Source organism: Gobius niger, assembly GCF_951799975.1.
Source record: "Gobius niger genome assembly, chromosome: 7".
Classification (NCBI taxonomy): domain Eukaryota; kingdom Metazoa; phylum Chordata; class Actinopteri; order Gobiiformes; family Gobiidae; genus Gobius; species Gobius niger.
Window position 1 is genome coordinate 14,243,464 of NC_136858.1, and position 26,662 is coordinate 14,270,125.

General features: G+C 41.9%; 1 protein-coding gene across 1 annotated transcript in view; it reads right to left on the reverse strand.

The window, feature by feature from the left end:
- lrmda (leucine rich melanocyte differentiation associated) overlaps positions 1-26,662 on the reverse strand; it is a 246,246-nt gene that overhangs the window by 78,896 nt on the left and 140,688 nt on the right. Inside the window, exons 3-5 of the mRNA XM_079559998.1 lie at positions 13,538-13,679; positions 11,214-11,338; positions 6,641-6,767 (exon numbers count right to left, since the gene is read on the reverse strand). Of these exons, the coding sequence (XP_079416124.1) occupies positions 6,641-6,767; positions 11,214-11,338; positions 13,538-13,679 (394 nt within the window). The remainder of the gene's footprint in view (positions 1-6,640; positions 6,768-11,213; positions 11,339-13,537; positions 13,680-26,662) is intronic.

Here is a 26,662-nt window from a genome sequence, read left to right on the forward strand (position 1 = left end):
CTGAAACCATTAAAAGTCGGTTGAGGTTGTCTGGACTGTAAATACTGGAGTACCATGAGCACGTGGAGACAAGCAGCAGGAGCTTTTGAGAATGAATTTGGTTGAATATGTAGAATTACTATGTTTTGAACAAAAATTGCTTTAAATCAGAGTTAAATTAAAAGCCTAAAATAGTAGATTTAGCATATGATACCATTAGCAAAATGAGCAGATACTTTAGCAATCCAATTGACTGATATTCCAACAACAAGGATCATGAATTAGCTATATATATATGTTGATTTAAATGTAAAGGGAAAAGAGTTTATTTATCATATATTAGCATAAGTCAGTACTACCCAAAGCTTTTGTACATAACATGTACTTTGAAAAATAATAAATAAATGGTAGCAAAAATATATTTATTTGCTAAAATGTACAACTTGTATTGTATCGACTGTATTTAACCTACAGTCATTGTTAGATGTTGCTTTTTATGCAATTTTACCCTTTGTCTCGGAGTGGCTGGCATAAGCAACATGGGCCCTGTAATGACACTACATTACAATGCATTTCTCTATACTTATTATATGTTCATTGCATTTATATACTGCGATTATACAGTATATAACTGTTGTTACTTGTACATTTGTAGTAGCTAGCATGTACTGCTCATTATTCAGTCACAGAGTTCACAGAACATTGACAATCCTATTTATTGTATTAATGTATTTATTATTGCTGTATGTTGTTGAATGTCTGTGGATGTATTGTTTTTATCGGGCCCGTACTGGCACTTCTCCTGCAAATGAAGTTCCTAACGGATAAATAAAGTGAATTTGAATTTGAATTATTGATATTCTTGTAAAGGATTTTGACTTAGCTTCCTCCTCAGGGGGCCCACTTAATTCTGGATATAGCAAGTTGCACCAGGAAGGACATCTGATGTTAAACTCTAGGACATAACAATGGGCAAAGAACGAGAAGAAATGTCTATTTTTCAGTCATTCTCTCCATAACATGTACTTTGTTATTTAGGGTTAGGGTTAGGGCACTAATATGGTGTTGGGACAGCTGCTTTAGGCATATGGTGTAGACAACTTTAGCCGTCGTTCCACATAGCGCGACCCAGCCGCGCACATCAGGATCTACGTGCATGTGTCAACTCACATCTTTCTGTTTCCACTGCACACACACCCGCATTTGTTGTGGGACGTGCCCCCACAGAGGAGCACGCTGTATAGATCGTCATTAGAAGTTTTGTAAACCACGATGAGAACAAATATGGACAAATACTGCCTTCTTGTGGGAGTTATGAAATCATTCAATTCGCCAAGCTGTAATAAAATAGAAGAGAAACCGCTAAATACACTACTTTGAAGGTAAGCTACATGCTAAATGCTAATGTCGGCAAAATCCCCGTTTAGAGGTATGATGTTGTGAAATATTAAATCCGTAATGCTGCGTGTCAATAGTGAGGGCTGTCCACTCTCTCGTTGCCAATCAGAGGCCACCAGTCTGTCACGTCACATCAGACACAGGTTAGCGCTTTGGCCACAGCCAGAGGTCTGTCCCAAAACCTATACCTGGTCAGACTGGTTTGGCACTGGCCTTTGTTATGGAAAAGGTCGACAAAGCGGGTGAAACAGCCATTCGGCTGATACGCGCCTGCACGTGGAAAGACAAGACTAAGTCTGTGTGACACAGAGAGACAAATATTAACATTTATCTCAAAAAACGATTGCTTTTCAGGTCTAAATGGCAGACATGTGAGACAGTCAGATGAGTCTTAACGTGCCAAGAGACCCCCACAGTAAAGACACAGAGATATATATTATGCATAAACATATTTTGACACGCGGTAAAAGTCCAAAAGTGTTTTATGTCTTTGTTGTGTCTGTCACATTATCGTACTCTTTTTTAAAAATAAGTTAATTTGTTTGCCTTTCCCACTGTGGCCTATTCTACTGTGTGAGAGCGCTTCTCGCAAAAACCCTCCGCTCTCCGCTGTCTGGATGTGATTTAGCCGACACGGAAAACAGCGCTAACGTACGAAAAGTTATGGCGTTCATATTGTCCTAGGAGCATGCGGTAAGTGCTTCATCAGAACCATGTGCCCGCTCTCTGTGCCAGGGCGTAATGGCATGATTGAAAAGGAGTTTAAACTGTGGTCACAGCCCACTCAGATGTGAGGTCTCCAAAGTTCAGCGGCGGCTCTCTCCTCCCCGCGCATTAACTGTTCCAATATGTACATCATGCCGGCTGACAGGGAGCGAGGCTATTTCTCCAGATTTATGCCGTCATGAGCGGGCACGTATCGCCGTTGCTATGGTTCCAATTTATCTCCTGTAAACAGTAGGGGGAGATTTGTCGTTTAAGATTTTAGAGGGAAAAGAACACAGTGGAAAAACAACTGTCACAGACACAAGTGCGAGTCAAATCCTGTCATGAATAAACTATTATACCGCGTTCTTCCATTCACGTACTGCGGCTAATTGAGACTCGAAATGCTAGCGCGAGTGACAGCGAGAGCACTAATTAGCGTCCTTTGTAAGGGAGCAAATGGGAGCGGCGCTAACGGGAGCCGCCGTTCAGAGCAACACCCTGCTGCAGCCGACATGAAAGCAAACACAAATATCTAATTACGCCGCCGTGTCGCCGTGCTTTCCGACGGACACTCATTAATGCGTGTTATTGGTCATTTTACAAGCTCCTGAGACGATGGCAACAATATGAGCCTCCAAATAGCGATCAGAAATGGGTTAGGTAACTTGTACTTCTAAGACTTAGAAGAATTTTTAATTATATTGAAGTAACGGGAAATTGCCAGACTATCTTTTTACTGTATGAGGCCACTCATATCATGCTGACCATGTTTTGCAAGTTTCTAACTTAACCCCTTAACGGCGTGTCCCTAATTCCCGATATACCGCTTCCTGCAAGAATTTAGCATCAGCTTGAAAGCAAACGCACATCCAATCTCAGAGTGAGAGGCGGGACATGGTCACAATGCAGACCCTCCAGAACATCCTGAAGGACAGTTCCTCTCTTCTGCACACCTTCATCCCTCACCCAGTGGAGGGGGTCTCCATTGGATACCAGCTCAGGCACTGAAGACCATATGCAGCCAAGAAGAGCAACACAAAGAAAACATGAAATATCTATCTATATCTAATGCTGTTTTTATTCTATTTTAATTGACACATTTCAGGATGAACATTTTGTTCTTTGCTGTTATGTCAATGTTCAATAAACCTTAACCTAATGAAAATATATTTTTTATATATTTTTTTTCTAAACATTGTGAATTTTTCCTTATTAACTGTAACTTGAGGGAATATTCCGGTTCTTACCTGTTAATGATCATTGTGTCATACTATTTCAAAGTTGCTGTAGTCATAGTTGGAGTACAATTTTTTTTGGAAACTTTACCCACCACAGTTGAAAAACTTGATTCACTCTTAGTTAAAGTGAGTGCAAAATGAGGAGAGAGAGAAACAGATTTTAAAAGTAAACAGTCAACCTCCTGATAGGACCTGAAGGCCACTCCTAGTTTGCAAAATGATGATGCGGAGCAAAAGATTTCAAAAGTAGACTATCAAGCTGCCTCCCCTCCTGATTGGACGTGATAGGCCGGTTCACAGGAAAGCTCGTCTCATTGGTCAAAGTGATGGCACTGGGGACTCTGATTAGTTGCTGAGATTTGCAAAAGGGAAAATGAATAAAAAGATAATATTACTTATGTTAAGTGAGACAGCAGGTCCAGGCGGAAAATTACACACAATCTATTAGATATGGAACATTTAAACATTACAGACTGTTGCTTTAAGTAATATCTGTAACTATAATGTGCAATCTTTAGCTACTCTACCTACCATACTTGACAAATTATTTGTGTCTGTTTTTATTTTCCTTCTACTTGAAAAACAAAGTAACTGTGCTTTCACTCAAGAACATTTTTTTGGCCACTTGACACACATTTTTGTAAATATTTGGATAACTACAACTATTTTAGTAGTAATTGTACTCTATCCCCACCACTGTTGACATTACTTGCCATATCACACCTCTTCATGGGCGCCGAATAAGAGAGCGCAGGTTATATGCCACAAGAGTTTTCATCATCACTCCAACCTTTTACTTTAAGGGAAAGCTTGTAATTACTTTTGCAATACTAACCGACTACTTACCTAATTCTCTAAGCAATATCTGATGTACTGTTACTTAGGTTTTTGGATCTGTTCCTTTTACGTTTTTTTTTTATGTCTAATTATTGGCAACTCAACCCATTATTGTCGGTGATACTTGACACGATCTCCCTTAATTATTCGGATCGGTGCGTCTCATTTGGTCTCGACAAAGTAGCCGTACTCTTACTTAAGTACGAGTCTTCTCTCCCCACCGCTGTTGACAATACTTGACACTTCCTGACACATCCTGTCTCTTCGTGGGCTGACTTTCACTTCACACTTAGGCGCCTAATAAGAGAGTGCAGGATATACTGTATGCCACGGCAGCGTTTTCATCAAAGCCTCCAACCTTTTACTTGCGCATAAGGAATAAATAATCACGCGCGGCAGGTTCAAAGACGCGCCGACACAAAAAGCCACACGTCATGTCAGCTCCAATCAGTGATTATCTGCGCTTTCATCTGGGGCTGCGGCGACAAAGCCAAACATTTCTCTTTCACTGACAAGCTATGTAAATAAAATCATATAAAGTCCTTTTTACCCTTGCAGGGAACAAAAAAAAAAAAGAAGCTAGCGCCGGATCCTTAGTCTCTTTTCTTATAAAGTGGATGAACAATGTTTTCATTCCGTTTCTCCCCCATCTACAAACATGCCGCGCTGAGGTTAAATTATTTTAGTGTTTACCTCTCGTGCTTGCCATTTGCGTGACGGATGGAGAACAAAGCCGAGCGTAAACTGACATTAAAAGACTACACGATCGTCGCTGATTGTTTAAACAATAAATTTGTTGTTTACTCCGTGCACTTTCAACTCCGGGACAGATGCCTTTGAGTTGTCGCCGAATGCCGCTCCAGACAGGATTGTGCCTCTCAAATCTATAGCTGTTTAAACTCTGTAGGCCTTGGATGACGAAGATGAATCGATTTGAACTGTAAATAAATCAATCATAATTCATGAATGTAGCAAAGCTGAGGGGAAAAGAGGTTTGATGGTGCACTGCAGGCTCACAAGTAAAATCGCCTCAGCGTCTGGCAACCCTAAATGTGGGGCTCAAGCCCATTTTCTGATTGGATAATTGTCACGTGAACCAAAACACATCAAGTAAACAACTTTAACAACATGGCAGATCATCATCTTCTTGGATAAGAAAAGGACTTGAAAGAGCTCGAATGAAAAGAAATGGCTGATTTTGAATAGATTTGGACTATTTTAAAACTGGATTACCAATGGAAAAAGAAAGTTTTTTTGTGTGTGCCTCGTTTCAAATGTGTTTTTTTTTTTCTTATTTCTCTTATTTTGGGCAAACAAATGCTTGCTCCAATCACACTCCAAGGTAGTCGAGTTTACTCAAAATCAGCATCAATTTTCAAAAGTAGTTTTTCAGCCTTATATCTATAATTTCATTTTAATTTCATTTAATTGACACCTGATACCTGGGCGTTTTTAAAAATATTTACCCAAAAAATCCAACATACAATATTGGATTTTCTGAAACAGGTGCTTACATAGGTGTCGATCCCGTGAGTCTTAAAGGGACTATACAGAGTTTAAAAATGTTAAAATTAAGTATTTTCCTCCCCCTTCATGTTCCAGCAATGTACCTATATCTGTAGAATGAGCCCAGACCTATTCACCACAACTGCCTCTAAAATCCTGCACTGTCACTCAAAAAGTTGTTACTTGCACAAGCTTAGTATAGAGACTGCAGTTACGAGTAAGACCTGAGGTGGCAGTAGTGAACATAAAATGACCAACTTGAATCTAGTCTCTTTAAGTCGGCTTTATTTGACTGGACTGTTCAGGGTGAAAGGGGTGACGGGCGGGGAGAGACATTCACCAACTTGTCAGAGCGAGGATTCGAACCCACGCCACCGAGGACTAAATAAAGGCAGCAGCTTGAACCACAGACCCGTCCGATGCACAGCTACAAAAACATTTTAATGACTTCCTGGTATTCCATGACAGGATGAACTCTGGCATTTTGCGCGTAATGAGCAGTTCAGACTCATCTCTTATCGCACAAAAGATCAAAACATTAGCGCTAACACACGTGAACCGCTGTGATTCCTAATTTGTCCCCCCCCCCCCTCCCGCTCACAGACGAGGACCGGGGCTAAGTGCAGCGGCTGCGGATAATTAAGCGATTGTGAGTGGAATGTACGTGGGCTGTCACTCCAATGGCCAGCCACGTCAACGCCGGCAACGCTTTGCCGAGCGGACAGCCCGACGTCGCCTTTGATCTGGCCTCACGCATGTAAAATCAGGCCACTCGCATGGACAGCATCACTTAAAGCAATAGGAACGAGGGCCGGCGTTCAAAGAGTCGGGGCCCCTAAGAAGGTAAAGCCACTGTCAAGGGTGCACAGAGAGGGTGGAAGGATAAAAGGCGAGCGGGGGATAGAGGCGACAAATCCACTCAAAATGAAGGGCTACAGACGGATGGAGGACAATAAAAAAGGGGCTCGACTTACCGCGTCGCACTTGGGTTTGACCACTTTCATGAACTCGCCCCGCGCCCGCGCCTCCATCGATTCCCGCTTGGTGACTTTCCTCGTGTCCAGGAACTTGAGCTGAGGCAACTTGTGGAGGACGAAGTATCTGTAAAAGAGTCAAGACTTAAAGAAAATCTCAATCTTCCTCTTAAAACACAAGTTATGATTCAGGTCAATATCAGGGGGATTTATTTTCTTTATGGTAGATGTGCAGTTATCCATAAATGTGCTGAATGTTTAATAGTATTACAGCACTGATAGCAAAAAGTTTAAGTGTAACTTTAAGTGATCATTTTTGTGTGTGTATCAAAGCAATAACAAAGTTAGAAATAGACCAACACTTGGGGCTAATAGTTGTGATTTGAAGATTATTGGCTGTTGACTGAGTTGTTTCAGTACATGCCAATAGTTCTTTTTCACTTTTGTAAAGAACAATGGGCAAAAATCCCTCAGAATTGAAAGACTCTGGGCTTCCTATATATGTATTCACAAGCTGCAATACCAGGTATCAAATATGCACCGTGCCCAAACCTTTGCTCCAGGTTTGTTTTTGACGAGAAAACAACATTGTTCTCCTCCTATAACCAGGTTGGTGTGCCAAAATGTTTACTAATGTCAAAATGTGTACAACAGTGAAGTTAGAATACTCAAAATACCAAGGCCAGCAGTGTAAAGCCTACGTAGTATAGAACCGTCAAAATCATCCCGGGTCTGGGTCCTAAAAATCAGTATTTAACAGAAAACAACTACTACAAAGCGCAATCTAAAATCATAATAAATAGTGGTACAATAATAATGTTCCATCTTTGTTTTGTCAAGCGTTTACTCTGATCTACAGCATGTCAAAACCATTTCCCTTCTAGTGTTGTCTTGATCAGGACTATGGCACATGTCTTTGCACATGTTCATGTAAGAGGCTGCACAAAAGAGCAAACAGGGAGATATAAGGAGTTGTGTAAACTATGATAGACTAATCAACTTGACACGAGCGCTCACATGTAAATCACGCCTCCACGAGACTTGAAAAGATGTTTACTGCGATTTAGCCACAAGAAATATATATATGCAATCATCATCCCTTGTATGCAATAACCTTCAAAGCCGATAAGAATAAGTACGACGTATAAATAGCACGACAGCAGATAGGAGCCGGAGCTGTCACTGGGCTAGCATCAACGCTATCTCACGCGCACTAGCCGTCTTTCATTCGGGGAGGCAGGGAAACGTCAAAAGGATAATGGCTGGAACACAGAGATGACAACAGATCCTTTTTCACATGCATGGATAGAGGGACTAGTGTGTCAAGGCTGGAGCCAGGGCCGGGTACGGGGCAGGGCGGCTAGCACCTATAAGTGGAGGGTGAGACAGGACGGGGCGGCCTACAGAGCTGCGGCGTCATGAGCTGTGACAAACTGATGACAAGATGGCGCTGTCAGCTTCTCAACACCTGCGCGTTATGAGCGCGGAATGCCAAAGGATGGAGATGGGATCAGTGTAAGGAAAACAGGCCAGTGTGCAGGATATGGAGTAGACTTTTAGCTGTAAAAACATGTCCTGAAATGCTACAGTGCTGCTGAATAGGTACCAGAGCCCCACGTTGACTTCTTGCACGTTTCCGCGGTGACATGGGAAGATGCCCTTGGGAGACGGGCCAAATACAATACACGAGGTGGTTCTCCATATGTAAGCCGGCATCAGAGGGTCAGGGCAGATGACAGGGCTGTGTCAGGCAGTGGGGATACAGGGGGATATTAATGATTCAGGCCCACCACAGAGGGACCATTGGAGAGTGTAACAGAAGGGGCAGAGGTCATGCGATTCAGTTAACACTAACATGTGAGGTCAACAATATATTTACAAAATATGAAAAAAATGTCTAAATGTGCACCCGAATGCCAAGTAGCTTGTAGCTACTACTTCACATACTTCACAATCCCTTTTTGAAAGTACAGTATTTAAGTCGGCCAACATTCACTCTGAGGCAATGTTGGCAGCGCAGTGGTCTTTTCAAAAGAGACCCTGTACAAATACTGCCTGAGTAGCTGCATCGTTCATATGAGCATATAATTGTAAATACATTTATAATGAAAAGAAACAAAAAACCTGGAGCAGAGCAAAACAGAACCAGCAGACATCAGTTCAAACTTCGATGGAAGCCTTGTTTCTCATATGGATATGATGGATCCGTTACATAATTGACAGGTATTCTCTTGGTAACTGTGTTGTTGTAATACCACAAATGGCCACTAAGGACTTGCATGGTCAGGACACTTAACCTTGCCACACAACACACAGAGTACAGATCCAGTCTTTCTATGTCATTGCACTAATTGGGGCACCACTGGTGCACGCGGGGGCATTGCACTTGAGAGAGCCGCTCCCGAGGCACTGGGCTGGGTATTTATTGCCCAAGGCCAGTGCTGTCACGACCTGCATTCAGCCTAACCTTGTCAGACATGAAATCTGCATCGCGCTCAAATTGATGTTTTACTATGTGACACTTTATGAATATTACATTACAGGACCGTAGACATTGTCAGTCAAAACAGAACAGCTTTCTTCAGCAGCAGCAGCATGCAAGGAGAAAGGGAGGAGCGGGGGAAAGGGAGGGGGAGGCAGACAAAAAGAGCGACCAAAGATTATTCAAGAAAGGCACGCTGGTAAATGATTAATAGGCAACACAGAGTCAGAAACAAGCACTTAAGGCTAAAACAGACAAAAGAGAGTATGCTTTTGGCCTTTATGGCGTTTCATGTAAAGGACCCTGACAAATGGTGGTCATATTGCATGGCTTGAGGCCTGGCTTGATGTTTAATGCATCATCCGCTCTGGTAAGGCAGGGTAGTAAACACTCATTTGTGGCGCTGACTAGTCACACATGAAATCCATTTTTGCGGCGCGCAGGACGGAGAGGCCGGCTGACAAAGCTTTTAGAGTGATGTGGTTGAATCTGCAGCTTACTCGTGAAATGCAGGGGGACGTAAAAAAAAAAAGAAGAGAGGAACATCTCCAAATCCATTACAGACAAAAGAGCCATCAGTCTGAATAGCCCAGTATCAAAACTATCTGTCCGGAAAGATAAACTCACCGCAGTGAAATGAGGCTCTCCCTGTAACGCACTACCTGCTTATTCAATTATTTACTTGATGCTGGAGGAGACAGTTTTGCGGCATACAATACAATAAGAGTCACATGTAACCAGTCCGAATTCAAGTTTAACTAGGCACGCACAACATACAGCACAAACAAATCTGTATTCATTTTGCAAAAGCTTTATTGCATTCTTAAAACTTCCCAAAAACTATATGGATTATTATTTTTTTGCCTCCATATTGTTTATTTTCTGCAGACACAATCATACTGAAAAACAATATGACAGAGTGCTCGAGTTCACCGCAAAGTCAGGAGAAACTAAAATTTGGTTTACAATTTAGTTGCTATACCATTATGGAAGTCGCGCATGTACTAATACTGTATACAATTATATTTTTCAAATGCTCCCAAACTGTTGAATTTACACAAATTCATTCAAAGTCAAGTCATATTCTCTATCCTGATGGTAATGCTATTGCTTTTAAATTCCGTATTTTTGAGGAACTTATACAGTAATAAATGTTGAGCAATGTCACAAATGTCCAATAAATTTAGATTTAATGCCAGTTTTAATTTGTAATGACATTTAAGGCTTTGATTTTGGCACAACTCATTTAATGACGGTTAATGCTTTGTAACCTCTTAACCCCCGCCTGAACCGAGCAGTTCTCCAGCTTGGCCTTACCCAAATCTAAAAGCTTCTGGGGAAAAAAAGTCAAAATAGCAACAAAAGAGCCATACCGTGACAAAAACGCAATACAAAACTCGACAAAAAAGTGTCAGAAAAGCAACAGTAACACAATAAAATAGTAACAAAAACACAACTAAAAAGTGATGAAAAAGCAACAAAAAAGCAATGAAAGCACAACAAAATAGTGACAAAGAAGCAACAAAAGAACGACAAAAGCACAAAACACAATAAAAAAACATGACGAAAACATAGAAAAAAGAGACAAAAACACATCAAACAGCTACAAAAATGTGACAAACCTATGGCAACAGCACGACAAAAACGTTAATCAGATTATCAGTTTATCAGTTTTGTAGGTCTTAGCTTTCAAATGAGGATTTTTAGATTTGGGTAAAGCTGAAATAGAGAAAATGCATTCAGTTAAAGTGGGGGTAATGCCCCATGGAAACCTTGACTATTTTAGAATATAGTATAGTAAAAAAAACACTAAAGATAGGGTATAGGCACAGTTGTTTGAAAATGGCACCGTAAAAAGTCATCAAGGTTCTACCAAACAGCTCCAAGAGCTTTCTGATTGGTCAGTTGGTCGTGGGTGGGCTTAAGACAAAAACAACTTTTAAAACATGTGTTTTTGTTTCTGAATGAACACCTACATACATTTCATGTATGGCTGGCTGCCACCCAGGGCTAATGCTCGTGCCTAATCTTACTCGTACAACTCTCTGGACTTTGCCCAAGTAGCTGCTGCATGTGCGTATTAGCTCTGACCTGTATCTCTGGTAGTCGTCCTCGTCCATGTCGGGGCTGACCAGCTGGTTGGGGCAGGCCTGGTTGCCCAGCAGACTGAGGTACTCCAGCGCCGGGGTCACCTCGGCCAAGTGCCCCAGGAGCGCCTCGATATCCGTCAGGTGTCAGGGGGGGCGCATGTCAAGGACTCCACTCTGTTAATTACATTAGCATTTAGCCACCCCCGCCGAACCCCCGCTCCTGGATCCCCCCCCCCCCCCCCCCCCTTTTTTAGGGCGCTGAAACCCATCACTGTCAAATTTAGCGAGGCGCTCAATGGGGCTAGTCAACTGGCTTTTGTGGGACTGCCCAGACAGAGGGGCAATTTAAGGTGCGGGCTTTGGCATACACGAGTGACACGATTTGGCTGTGGCCCGCTCTCGCTTTTCCTCGCTTTCTCTCCATCGCTTTCATTTCCTAGGTGGCCGGGCGCACAACAGTGACAAAATGATGGATGCCCTGCGGTTCAAACGGTCCGTGCTTCCCAGAGCCATGGAAAAAAGAAAAAAGAGAAGAGAAATCTTGGGTGAAAAAAAAAAAACACACACACAAAAACAAACATCCCCTAAGCAGGCACATTCATCACTAATACATTCGCTCGGAAAATTGAGCCCCAAAGTGTCAAAATACAACTGCTCTGATGCGGCGCGCCGGCTTTAAAATGGCACCGCGCCACGACGGGATGTACATAATTGGCCTATTAGCATGTGCCGACCACTTCACAACCGGAGTTAGCGCGCAGCCCCAGACGCGCACTTCAAGGAGGCCCCAGTTTTTTCTCTCTCCCTCACTGTTGACTCTGGAAAAGTGCGTTTCGTTAGCCGGCAGCGGCAGCGACGCGCACGACTAGCGGGAAACAGGACACATTGCTAAACCTGTTCTGAAGCTAAGAGAGGAGAAGTTCACACGTTGGTGGAGCAGATCATAAACAGCCTGGCGCTGTGGTTTGGATGAATGTAGGGGCTGGAGGGCTGTTTGCTCAGGGTGGTAAGTAGGACACACAGCCGGGCCGTTATACGTGAGGAGTGAGAATGTGTGCTCGTGTGTGTTTAGTGACAAGTCGAATTAGGGAACAATTTTGGGAAGATCGGGCATAAATAAATGTGCTCCGTAATGAATTATACATAGAGACGCAACAGAATAGCAAAAGTTAGAAATTTGGTTTGAACAAATGGCAATGTACAACGCCAGGGGTTCCCAAACTTTTCAGGCCACACTCCCCCAAAAATACCGTGCAAACAATTTAGGACCCCACTGTAAAAAAGAATATGAAATAAAACATACTTTTACCAAGCAGAAAAACATTTACATCTAGTTCAAGAATGTATTTAGACAATTTAATTTGTTATTTGGTCTCAGTTGATCAATTAATGCCGATTTCAATAAACAATTTAATGAAATACAGTGTCAATATTTAAAAAACAAAACAAAACCTGCACACATTTGGGCATATGGGTCATATAAAACAACATATTGGTTTCAGATTTTGAGTGCAGTTCAAAAAGGCCAACAGTGAATTTAGAATATTATCCTAAATAATATTACTATTTAGGATATTAAGAACATGGAAAGAATTACCTTCACTATTAGATTACATCAGGATAATCTAATATCCTGTTGTAATCTAACAAATGAATTTTCAGACCAGACTTTGATTAAAAATCTACTTTACTTACTCCATTTCACTGCTTTTAATCAGACCCTTTCTTCTGTTTTTATATCTTGAAATCCTCTTGGAACCCTCATTTTGGGAACCACGGCACTATGCCACACAAAACCATATCATCAAATCAGATCAAGGTTCGTCTTATTGTGGATTTAATCCCCATTCATTTCATTTGCTTTAATCTATGATGGACAGGTTGATTGCTCCAAAGCGCAGTTATCTTTGTGCCTTTGTGGTAAAACTACAGCATTAAAATTGCGTAAATATATTTATATACAAAATTCAAACCATGTACTTCACAATAAACTCTGCCATTCTCTCTGATTTACTGATTAATTGGAATATTTTTTCTAATTCTTGTTGAAACAATACACATTTTTGTTTCCCTCATCTGTGAAAACACACACACGCAGAGCTGATTCTCAGACGTGGCTCCACTAGAGGTCCCTGTGGTTCAGAATCTAGTGCTGAGGCTGAGAGAGACTACACTTTCTCCTCCAGGCAGACAATTCGGGATTTCTATCCCTAATGTAGAGCACAAAACATTATTTATATTACACATTTAGTTTTGTTTGAATTAGAAAATAAAAAGACCTCTGATTCTTTCATTTTTTGCTTACACTTCCTATGTGAATGCCACTTTATCAAAGGATATCTGGTTCTTGTTGAGCGTCAGGGTGTGCAGATGCGGTAACCTAGGCAACCACAGGTCATTCCCGAGCTGATTATTGTCCACTATCAGCTCCTCAAGCTCCGGGAACATTTTCAATCCAGCCAGCGACCTGTGAAAGACAAAACACAGGGGATGTTGAAAAAAAGAAAAAGGAAAAAGGCATTAGCACTTTGTTTTATTGTTCAAATGAAAATTTCTTGACTTCCGCACTGAGGGGGAAGTTATAGGTCCGGGTCCTGTCACCAAAGTGAGTGACAAGAATTAGTGGCGGTGCGCTCCCCCTGGCATGGCGAGGCATCCTTCAGCGGCTGGCAGGATGAGCGATGGGGGTCACTTGCGAGTAGCCAGGATTCAAAACAAAAGGCTTCAGAAATGCGGCGGGCAGGATGAATTTGTCAATGTCTTGTGCCTGGAGGCGCCCAGTTTCGCCTGACCCTAACCCTCCATTCCCAAGACAAATCACTCTGTCACACTTCACCTTCACTCCCCAGACACAAATTTAACTTGTCATCCATCATTTTCCCGCGGAGGAAGCCGGAATACGCTCACTATCGCGCAAAGAGGAAGGAGGGAGGGGGGGAGGTAGAAAAAAAGTTTGTGCGGCGACTGAGGTTAGCCGCGGATTTTAACTTGAAAGGATGCGCTTTGCTTTCCTTTTTTTTTTTTTTGTAGGAATTCGGGGGCTGTTTTTCCGCTGACTTTTATGAGGCGTTGCGGGGGGGAAAGGGTGAAAGGGCACGGCGACTCCTTCCTCCTGTGTCCCTCACAAACATACATTCTCACAGGCATAAAAATGATGGAGGAGGCAGTTAGGGCTAATGCTAGGGCGCAGCTAAGTTCAAGTCACAAGGTGCACAAAGGCAACTGCCGGCGTAATTCAACCTGTCAGCCTGTTGCACATTTTTACACCTATATTTATGACGACGCAACTTTCGACGCAACTCAACGGCCGGAGACGACGCCCTTAAATCCGCGTTTGACTTTGGCGTCATAAACAACCGGACCGTTTATCCCATTAGAAGGATTTTTTTTACGTGAATATAAGTTTGACAGTCGCATCGGCTCGTGACAAACTCAAGGAGCGGCGAGAGCTAAACAGCCGCGGTGTCAAGCGAAGCTCCTTCCTGGCTCTGCTGAGCGTCAATGGCTGCCATAATACACACCAGGTCTGTAAATACAACACTTCTGCCATGACAATCTGCAAATGAAGTGCCCTCCGAGGCAAAAGGGAGCAAAGGGGGCAGGGCAAGTGGCGGGCACACAGGCTGTGAATGGGAATTATAATGTAACACGTGGGTTCAGAGGAGTTGATTAGTGTTATCGGGCCGAGTGTGATTCGATGTTGAGTGTCATACCTGGATTAGATCTTTGGATAAAACTGTTTTTCATTTTGTTTGGTTTGTTCGTCTATGGCTCAACAACAATGACAAGGACAGTGCCTGTTTGACCGGTTGTCTTGTCTGAGAGGAGGCAGCCTCTACAGAGAAGACTGTGGAGTCTCTCTCTGGGACAGGAAACTGATCACTATACTATTCACAGCTATATATATATATATATATATTGTGCGGTCAGTGCCACGGTGCTGTAAGAGCTACTGACACCCTAGCCTTATGAAAACTCGCACTTCCTACTCCTTTTACGGTGGTGCAGGCACACAGGAAAATGCCGCTTATCAGATCATCGCCAGGTCGTTTTGTCGGATGCCACTTTAACAGTGAGGGCAAAATCTCTGTAATCTCATGACCAGCAGAACGCACTCGCTTTTAGATCATAGAAGTGTAAATTACATTAGTTTACACAAAAATAGACAATGCTCATTCTACGTGACTCAAATGTCATGAAATTTATCAGAAGAAAAAAAAAGTTGGTTTCGTTTTTTGTTCCTCTGTAAACAACAAACCAAACGCTCAAAAGACTTTTTGAAACTTTTAGCTGATTTCGCAAACATACACAGCTCTGGAGCTCGCAGCACTGGCCCATCTGCTGGCGAAGCCCCTGCTGACGGCTCTTATCACGGCTGATTAACTCCCGGTCCAAGATGGATGTGTCACCTTTACTCACTTTTATCATCCACACAATCCAAATCATAATCGCACACAGCTTCTGATATAGGTTCACACTGTCCAAAATCCATGGTTTATAGAGTGTAAAAAGCTGGTAACATATTGAAAAAGGCCCTTCGCATTTTCCCCCATGGTTGCTGTAGTTTATCATGACATCATCACAATTTAAGAACCAACTGCCCCACAATCAAAGTATTCATTCAAAGAACTATGTCGAACAAAAATAACATTAGGCCTACCCCAAATCAGAATGAACAGATTTCATTAAATATTCTTTTTTCCTTATTTGCAGCACAGTAGACCATAAAGTCAGTAAGTAAGATATGCATAATTGCCACGTCGGCACAACAAGGGCATACTGTAATTAATCTGCAAGTCTAATAAACACATACTTTGGCAGCGTAATGCCGAGTGGGAGAAACATTTTTTCCATGTGCAGTGAACAGTTGCTAACTAACCGGCCCCACCTGTTTGTTCCAGCCTGTTTGTTAGCGTGTTTGTTAGCATGTGCGTTAGCGTGCGTGTACGGCTCGCGGTCCTGTGGGCTCTGTTATTAGCTGCCTGGTTAAAGGGAGCCGCGCGGCGCAGGGGGGAGCCTTATTAATTGTTGTTTTCATGTCACCACTGCTGCGTGCACTGGTTGATTTAATCAGTTAAATTCACAGCCAGGGGAGAGCCACCGAGTCCCATCCACTATTAACTACAGCGCCTACATCCAACTTTCTAATACTCTCAGCTCTGCCTCCGCTCCCCCTGTGCATTTCCATAGCTTTCATTACCTTTTATAAGCTTTTCTGGGGTTTAATGCGCGGCTTAGAAAACTAACAAAGTCAGAGGCAATGCAGTAAAGTACTTTGCAGCAGTTTGGCTTTTAATAGAACAAATGAGGGAGATTGGAAGCAGTTCCAAGGGGTTTAGGAGCGAGGGGAGGGCGGGGGCTCGAGCAGCAGGTTTAGGACAGAAAGTTGGCTGCTGCAGATTAGATTTGGGTCAATTTAAACAAACAACAAAGAAATAATACTGATACTGAGTTGACACATTTCATACAAATTCATATTGAAAAAAAAAGATTGCCTAGACAAATTTGGATACATTGCATAAATTGAGGTTATACAGTATGTGTAATTCAATTCTACCTGCCCAACTTTCCTATTTTACCATTTAGTCATTGTTTTCTGAGATCGTGACCATTCTAAAAGAGGGGGGTTAAGGTCAGTTTTGGTAAATTTGGAGAAGACTGCAAAATATCTATAAAGTTTAGGTAGCAGTTTTGGCTCTGGTTAGGTCCACCTTAAAGGAATAGGCCACCGTTTTTATATACTAAGATATGTTCTTACCTCACTTTAGTCGAGTTAATATATCCCCGTCTGGTCATTGTCCGCGCGCTCTGTCACGCAAACGGAGCACATACGCAGCCTCTCCCATATGTGACATAGCTCCGAAAAAGCTCACAATAGAAGCTACCAAGCTCTTCCACGTGTTCCCTATTTAAATAAAGTTACGTGAAGTGTTTTCATGCGAAGTATATTTACACAGAAATGTAACGTGTCGATTTTATAAGCAAATAAAAAGGGGGACTATATTGTGAGGCGTAATGATACGAGGAGTAAAACGTCCGCGCAGTAACTCCTAAAGGTTATTGACGGAAGTGAGCGGGGGGAAGTCTTTAGGAGTTACTACGCGGACGCTGTGCTCCTCGTATCATTACGCCTCACAATATAGTCCCCCTTTTTATTTGCTTATAAAATCGACACGTTACATTTCTGTGTAAATATACTTCGCATGAAAACACTTCACGTAACTTTATTTAAATAGGGAACACGTGGAAGAGCTTGGTAGCTTCTATCGTGAGCTTTTTCGGAGCTATGTCACATATGGGAGAGGCTGCGTATGTGCTCCGTTTGCGTGACAGAGCGCGCGGACAATGACCAGACGGGGATATATTAACTCGACTAAAGTGAGGTAAGAACATATCTTAGTATATAAAAACGGTGGCCTATTCCTTTAAGGGACTTTCGAGCCGAGATCAGGACCTTCGAGTTAGTGTCAATCCAACTAAAAGTCAAGTTAAAAGAACAGCTATATGAAACAGAATGATTCAAGTCTGTTGATCAATAAATATAAACAAACAATGAAATATATCTAAATCAAATGAATGAGTAAATAATCTCTAGCGTGTCAGTCCGTGATTGTCACCGAGCGGCTGAGGCAGAAGGCTTTAATGAGCTGATGAATCGGCTCCTTGTTAAGATAATTATGATCAGCCTCATTGTCAGAACTAATACCTCACAGGGGCCGCCTCTTCACGCTTTGACTAGCACTTAGCCCGGTTACGCTCGGGCGCCGCACATCACGCCGCTGTTGTTTTGTGCTTACATTAGCGCAGCGTATAGGTGTTAAAGCCACTAACAGCTCTGCGCAATGATCCGCATGCATACATTCACCGACGGGGGAGACGCAACTTGTACCAGGAAATATACAGGTTTTTTGATGATAACTGGTGGTACTTGGGCTTCTTCGGGTGACTCTCAGGGCACAATTTTAGGCTTTTGTCATTTCAATTAAAGACAATTTCATTTATGCTTAAGTGACGTATTTAAGTTAGGGGTATTTTCTAATTTGCACATACTTGACACCCACATCTAGCTCTGTTTTAGACCCAGTTTAGTCTGTATTTATCCTAATGTAGGCCTGGTAGTAGGTTAAATGTTTTATTTTTGTACATTTTGAAATAAAAAAAGAAAAGAAAAAGCTAAAAAAAAAGCCATGTTCTTCCGAAAAAGAGTTTGTTTTGTTTTGTTTAGTACCTGGAGAGACAGAGAAAGGACACAAGGCTCCAGACAAGGACACTGAGAGGGAGACGCTGACCCAGGGAACGGGCCGATCAATAGCCTAATACTAATGCAGACGTAGTGATTGATAAAGCAGTGCTGACAACACGGGGAGGAAAAGTCTCCACAGTTATTGGCTGAAACGTCAGTCAGCGGTGCCGATGGTGTGTGCTCGTGTCATGTCACATCTCCTCGGGGCCATACATGAGGGCGGGTGACAGCGCACAGCTTTCTTTACATGTGCCGCCGAGTCTCTCGCACGGACGCCGCCCGGAGCAAGGCAGAGACGGAGCTGTGTTTGCATGTGGGAGCATGGGGTCAAATATGAAGTGTGTGTGAGCAGGGAAGAAATACAGCACATGATGCGAAACGCGGAAAAGTATCAGATGAACTGATGGAGTGAACGCATGCTTCAGTAGTTAGGGGGCGGGTGGCCAGGGGGTGCACCGGCCACCCCTGGGATCTGATTACAGTCACCTCAAGTGCCACCCCAACTTAGACGGGCCGAGGCATGATTCCTTTTATTCAATATTTACCAGGGATTTGTCACTGTTACTAAATAAGCACGAACCTGTGTAAGTGACAACACTGGACTTTTATTGTTCAATAGCCAGTTCAAAGTGTTAGAAGATCGTATTTTAAATAAAAAAGCCTTACATGTATTGATTTATCAAAATTACTGCAGATTTTTAATCGTATTGCCAATGAAACTAAACTAATTTCAAGAGATTTTGTTTCATTTTAAGTATTCAAGTTAAAGCTGGCATTCATTGATCTTTTTTTTTTTTAGCAATTTAATGCTTGTTTCAATGTCAATTTTATTTCAAGATAATCCAAACCTACTCACGCCCCTCCCCATCTTTACTTTTATTCATTTTATCCACATCTATAGTGATATGATAAACATGCACCAGTTTATGTTTACATAATTTTATTGTAAAATAGAGTCCATTGTATTAGTATCATTAAAAATGGTGTTTTGTCACAAGAGCTGCTGCCGTCCTTGTGTCCCCCTGCTGGATGGAGCCTTTTTTATGTTTTATTGCAAACTTCTTTTAGTGGGAGGATTTGGCACTTCAAGTGCAGTTCTGTTTTCTGATTGAATGATTATTTCGAGAACTGAAACCACAGCTGTAAGCATGAACAAGTTTTACATAATGCAATGGTGAAGAAATCAGCTTTACAATTGTCTGCATAATGTTGAAATCACAGTGTTTCCTTCCTATGGGAACACAGATGGGCAATATTTATAAAATGATAAATGGAGAATCCCCGGCCTGGACAGAGACTAAGAGAAGCCAGAGCGTGGTCAGTAAAGTCCTGCTGTCGTGTGAAGGTGGAGTGGTGCAGAACAGCAGAGCTCAGCCCCAGAGTGACAGCCGCACTCACGTCCTGCGCAGAGGCCAGCAGATAAATGTTTGATGAATTGACCAATACTGGGCCCATGATGGCCTTCATATGTGCATAATGGACTATTCAGAGCACACTTCAGATTGCCTGCCAGGATAAGGCCCTGCGATGAATGGCAGAGGGAGTGGACCGGCAGCCCTGGATGGAGACTGGCTTTAATAAACTTAATAAGAAAGGTGAACGGAGGGAGCTGCAGAGTAAGAGGCTGAGGGCACTTTAGGAAAGGGATGTGACGGAGGAAGACTAAAAAAAAACTATATATGCTCGGGTCAAAGCCAGGGGTTAGAGGGACAGAGTGTGAAAGTTCTTCTGATGAATGACATGTTCCTTAAGAGTCCAACACCAAAGGACCAATGAGGGTGGAGACACTTCATACACTTTCTCTTCTGGCCTGATGTTGATGAGATCTGCTTCGTCTCGACAGTAACATGTCAAACAACACTGAAATATACATGGTCTGCGTGTCTTTTGAAAGCAAACATTTCTCGTTTAAGTCTGAGTTATTTATGTATCAAGATAAAGATTCCATTCGTGTTGCACATTATAATGTCAAAACACATGAGAGGTGACTTAAATATAAACGGCTTTATGGCAAGAGGTCTAAACTACAGGTTTTATGCGCAAGATTCAATGAAGACAGAAGATATTTTATGTTCTGTGGTGGAAAATATATTTCGACCATTCAGATTTCTTAAGTTGATTTTGTTTGGCTTTGATTTGAAGACCGAAACTTAGCGCATTCACAAACTACCAGCACTGTTTCTTTAAAAATAGTGATATATCCTTATTATAGCCTATATCGGTTATTTTTGTGCAATACATCGATTATCGGAGTATCGGCATACCGCGATGTTATCGTCATCGCGAGCCGTGTATCGTATCAAACTGTGAAGTACCCAGAGACTCCCAGCCCTAATGAATGGCTGCCTAAATGCTAATTCACGTTGCAAATAAAAGTTATTTCCTTAAATAAACTAGAGAAATTGAACGAGAGTCAAATCTTCGTCAAATCCACTCTAATGCGCCGCTGTATTTCATCACACCAACCCACGACCCGCATCAGAAAATACTAAAATAAGGCATAGGGAGTGCTATCATGGACTATGTCACGGTAATACATTATCTGTAAAGCAAATGAATGCCCCCTCCCTCCTCCCCCATGCTGTACCACCTCCACAGCGGTCTATGTGCTGTTGCCCGCAGCTATGCTTTACGGCCCGTACCCATCAGAGTGTATGCATGTGTGATTAGGCTGTCATTATCTGTCTCTATCTGCCCCCCTCCCATACTGCCAGGCCTCAGGTGGCACTCATTTAAAGATCACACGTCCCGGACACACAGCGCCCTCCCCTCTATGCGTGTCAATTCACACATGGGAAAGGGATTACACGTCTCCTCCTAGGCAGCTGCAAATGACTATTAATGGCAATGCAAATCATTAGAAGTACATTCGGCGCCGCCAGCCAATCTCTCCCCCCCCCCCCCTTTATGCAGGGCGCACTCCTAATCTGTTTCTTTGAATATTGTGCAAATGTCTGATGCCTCGCGTGTGTTTTAAGAAGAAGAAGAAAGCGCCACTGGCTACACCGCGCTGTCGGTCGGAGGTGGCGTGTAAGATTTAACTTTGTGTGTGTATAGGGTTACATCATGGGCACAAAATGACAGGCTGCACAAGTTGACAAAAGTAAACAAGAAGGATTTTCGGGGTAACGGGATTAGTTGCAGTAGAAAATTGGGTAGGAATACAAATTGATGCTCACAAATGTGATATTGTGACGATCTACACCTTTAACCTCTTAACTCCCACCTGAACGGATCCCATTTTCTCCAGTTTGGCTTTACCCTAATCAAAAAGATTCTTGGGGAAAAAAGCACCAAAAATGTGACAAAAATTCAACAAAGATGTGACAAAAATGTGACAAAAACGTAACGAAAACTCAACAAAAATGTAACAAAAACTCAACAAAAATTCAACAAAAATGTAACAAAAACTCAACAAAAATGTGACAAAAACTCGACAAAAATGTAACAAAAACTCAACAAAAATGTAACAAAAACTCAACAAAAATGTGACAAAAACTCGACAAAAAAATTACAAAAACTCAACAAAAATGTGACAAAAAGCTCAACCAAAAAGTAACAAAAATTCAACAAAAATATAACAAAAACTCAACAAAAATGTGACAAAAACGCAACAAAAATGTGACAAAAACTCAACAAAAATGTGACAAAAACTCAACAAAAATGTGACAAATACTCAACAAAAATGTGACAAAAACTCAACAAAAATGTGACAAAAACTCAACAAAAAAATTACAAAAATTCAACAAAATGCTGAACCAAAAAGTGACAAAACACAGTGTGACACAACACAGCAACAACGCAAGGAAAAAGGTCAGTTTTGTGGGTCTTAGCTTTCAATTGAGGTGTTACACAGCCAAAAGAGGACAGAATGCATTTGTGTGAATCTGTTAAAGCTGAAGTAATGGTTTGAATATCTCTCCACCAGTCATTTAAACAGAGTCTGGCAGTGTTTATGCAATTTTTTAGTATAAAAATTTAAAGAAACAAAGAAGGTTCCACGACTCAATATTAGGTTCCAACTCACCAGTTCCACTTCAGTCACTGAGCTTTAAAGTGCATATGACAGGTTTTAATGCTTTTGAAAATATGACTTATTTAGATTGTAAGTAATTGTTATTTTATTTCAGTGAAGCAGCAATTTTAATGAAAAAATGTTGGGCAGAAAAAGCTTTTTTTATTTGACTTCTTTCCTAGCAAACTGGCAAACATGCGAGAAAAAAACATTAAAAACTCTTAAAAACAACCATCAATATTTCTGAAACTCAACAGAGAGTGACTGAACCTACTTATTTCTGAGACTCAATATCCAAAAATGCCGATCCTACTGCAAAAAAATGTAATATTTACTTAAGTCACTACTTCCGGGGTTAGCGTAGCTGCTGCGCCGTTAGCATTTTTCTTTGCTAAACCGGAAGTACCAATTTTGGTAAATATTACTTTTATAGCAGTAGGTACAGCATTTTTGGCTAATGGGCCTGATAAATAAGTATGTTCAGTTCTTTCTGAAACATCGATTGTGTGTATTGATTTTTTTGTAGTTTCTCGTATAACATAACATGCTTGACACAGCAACAGTTTGAAATTGTTTGCCTCTATCTATGTCACTTTCTGTCAGTGTCCAATAAGGAAGTGCAACAATAAACAAACAAAAATGGTCAAACTAAAAAAAGCTGCAAAATCTGAAATATAATTGTGTTAACTATGTTTAGCAAAATTTGTGTTTAATGTGTCTTTAACTACTGGAGACTTGATTGGGGACGGGTGCTGGGAAAATCACCAAATATCTTTTTCTTCCCACGCAATCAGTGTAGTAATATTCACAAAATGATATTCATCGAGGTTGAAAGTTGAAAGGCATCTGTACCAAAAATTTCACTGATCCCAATCAGCAAATCTCCATGGCTGAAATGATTTGGGTGATGTCTTTTCATTCCTGCAAAACAATATAAAATCTTGTCCACATGGGATCTTAAAAACTGTCTACAAACAGGTTCTGAAATGCAATGGAGTCATGTCACATCATATATCAGTTAAAAGGTTCAAAATAAAACTATATTCGGTCACACTCACAATAGAAAATGGCATAAGTGGTTTGGTTTAGCAGTGCTCTATAGAACATTTAAAGGCAGTCTGTGTTTGAATGATGAGGGCGGCGAGGAGCCCGCAGTGTCGGAGTTATGGACTGCCCCTGTGGATATTCCCGCTGAGTGTGTGAGGTTAATATTCTCAGCCAATGTCATTAGTGCTGGCACAGGGGCTGAGAGCGCTGTGAATCAGACAGCCACTGATCCTGTCAATTCTCTCACTGACAGAGCGAGAGGAGCGAGAGAGAGAGAGTACGAAAGGGGTGTGTCCGGGCTAAATCAAAGCCACTGTACTGAGGTCATCTCCACCTGGCCTGCGCCGCTTCCTCCTGCATCTCAAAGCCCGGCCTGATTAATGGCCGCGGATCAGGCGTGGCCCCGGGATAAGGAGCTGACAGACATCGCTGTCGGGCAGAGCCGCATAAGCCTGCGCCTGACCCCCGCTTTGGCTCGGGATCAAGAGTAAGCTGCACAAATGACCCAACCGAGAGGCGCGGGAGCTGCACCGTCCACAGGGAGGTCCTGCACTGGCCGGTCACAGGGGGGGAAGTTTGGAAATGTACAACCAATGCAATAAAGAAAGAAGTTACATGTACAATGGGGCTGCACAGTGTCTGACATGCAGTTCAGTTAGGATTTAAACCTGATGAAACCCCATGATTTATTGTTAAAGGACATTTTTGCAATCTTTCAACTACAAACATTCATATTTCCATATCCATTTGTGATTAATCTTGCAATCCTAACGTAAACCATTCCAAAATACTTTGTTTAATCTGACGTATAAGAGTAAGAGCAGGCACCTTTTGGAGGCCCCATAGGCAGCCAATTGAATTCATAATTCATTCTTCACAAACAAAGATTTAGCTGGTCAGGAAGGGAAAAGAATCCCATTTAGTCAATCATTCCTCATAAGATTATGCAGAAGATGATCTAAAGCAACTAGTCCCACATTCTTCTACTAGAAATATATGACAGATTCTTTCAAATGTGTCCATCTATTTAATTTGCATTTTAAAATGACCAGAGATTGCTTATCAAAGTGGGAGAATGCAGACACATTTATATAGTGGATTTCTGTCCATAATTGTAAATTGCCTCCTGTATGTCATGAAAAGCCGAGGCTGTCTTGGCTGCTTGTCTCATTGAACCATAGACACATCCAATATGTGGGAGAATGTGTCGTCCTGGGAGCGGCTCTGGTGACTGTTTGTAGGCAAAGATTAGTTGTCTCTCCACATGACAAACACGGCCCTTCCTCGGCGAGTGTGAGCTAAAATCAATTTGCTGATGACATGGCAGCCGATGTGGAGATCAAAGTGACACCGGCAGTACAAACACGCTGCTCATATAATGATATACCACAGCAGTGACGGCCAGTCATGTGGGAAAGGATATTCAATCATAGTAATTAGCACATATGCTCTCCTCTATTGGCCTGCCTTATAGCGCCATGTAAACAAATATAGAGTAAAAGATGTTGATATAAGTGGCATATAAGTGGGTTCAGAAAGAATTCACACCCCTCGATTTATCCCTATGTTATTATGTTGAAGAATGGCAGTGAATATGTTAAAAAAAAATTGATACTCTGGCTATAGACCAAAGCTTTCATTTTCACAGACAATATACTTTTATGATCATTCAAAAGCTTTAACCGAGTTCGTTCATCCGAGATGCAATTCCTGGACTGTGCTGTGTCACAAATTAATAATATAATGACAAATACTAAAGCCAATAAAACATCACTGGAGCTGTTCACTTCTCTAAGTGCCTTGGATTTGTTAGCATGCCACAAGAACAAAGTCTCACATGCTGTTTTTAGCAGATTTAATTACACTTGCTGCCAGCAGGGGGCGTTCCAAACCATTTTGAAAGGCAACCTACAGAGCCATGGGTGATCAAGTTTCCCATCCATACATGTCACAAACACTATTCCAATTTATAATATAAAAAAAATGATTATGATTCAACAACATTATTTTTTCAGTTTAACTTTTAAATGACTAGTTTTTGTCTATTTAGTTTTTATTCTAGAACTTCAAGCAAAAGAAAATAAATGAATATAATTTCAGTATAAGACATATAAAAAGAGGATGAACTGTCAGCGTACAGCTCAATGTAAACAAATGGAGAGTAAAAGATGATCATATGCTGGCACATATATGTGTGTAGAATTTCTCCATCCCCTGGCTTTCTGTGCACGGCCCTGTCATTACAGTGTTCAGGCTCGCTGCTTGTCAACATCTCTCTGAGAGGGGGAGCCATCCCACATTACGTTTGAGTGAGTTCAACTGTCAACTGCCAGCCATTTGTATGCCTCAGCATCCACCTAATAGCAAATAATCACTACCCGGCGCGCTCTTCATGGCAAATGATCGATGTTGTCTTGAAGTCTGATGGATGACCCTGCCACAGTGATGTCCAGGCATGCATTAAAAACCACCTCTATGAAATGCCTGTCAGCCGGATGAAGCGGCGCGCGCCAAATCACAGGCCAGCAGTGCACGTGCTCGCACAGAGAGACAGCAGCCACAGAGACACGAGGGCTGGACTAAACCAAGGGAAATACAGTATCACAGGTTTGATTTCTGCTTTGCTCTGTGTATGATGATGGGTTATTGTGGCAAGACTGTCCAACCTAACCATACTGTTTTTGTTGGATCTACTGTTAAGGAGGAAGAAGAATGATGTCATGACAACTAGTTTTTCCGACGGCCATCTACATTGAAAAGCCACATTCTCTTACTTCTCTGGCACAGCGAAAAGATACCCCTAATTTCAAACTTTAGGGCATGCGGACGCACCATATACACTGTGTCGGTTACAATATACTACATTGATCTTAAACGGCTTCCAAGTTCCTGTGCTAAGGTTTAACATGAGCTGCAAATCTCCTCTGTCCCTTTAACACCCTCCTCCCCTCGCTCCCCATATACTGACTCTCCAGCTCTGAATGGATGTAGCTACTATCGGACATCGGTGCCATCAGAACGATATTCTGTATGTTCCTTTGTAGTACAATAGACACGCTCTGATGGATGTTGAAAATATGCTCTAAATAGACAATTTTACATAATACCCCCTTTTAAGTTGTCTCCTAATCGGTGCAAATGACGA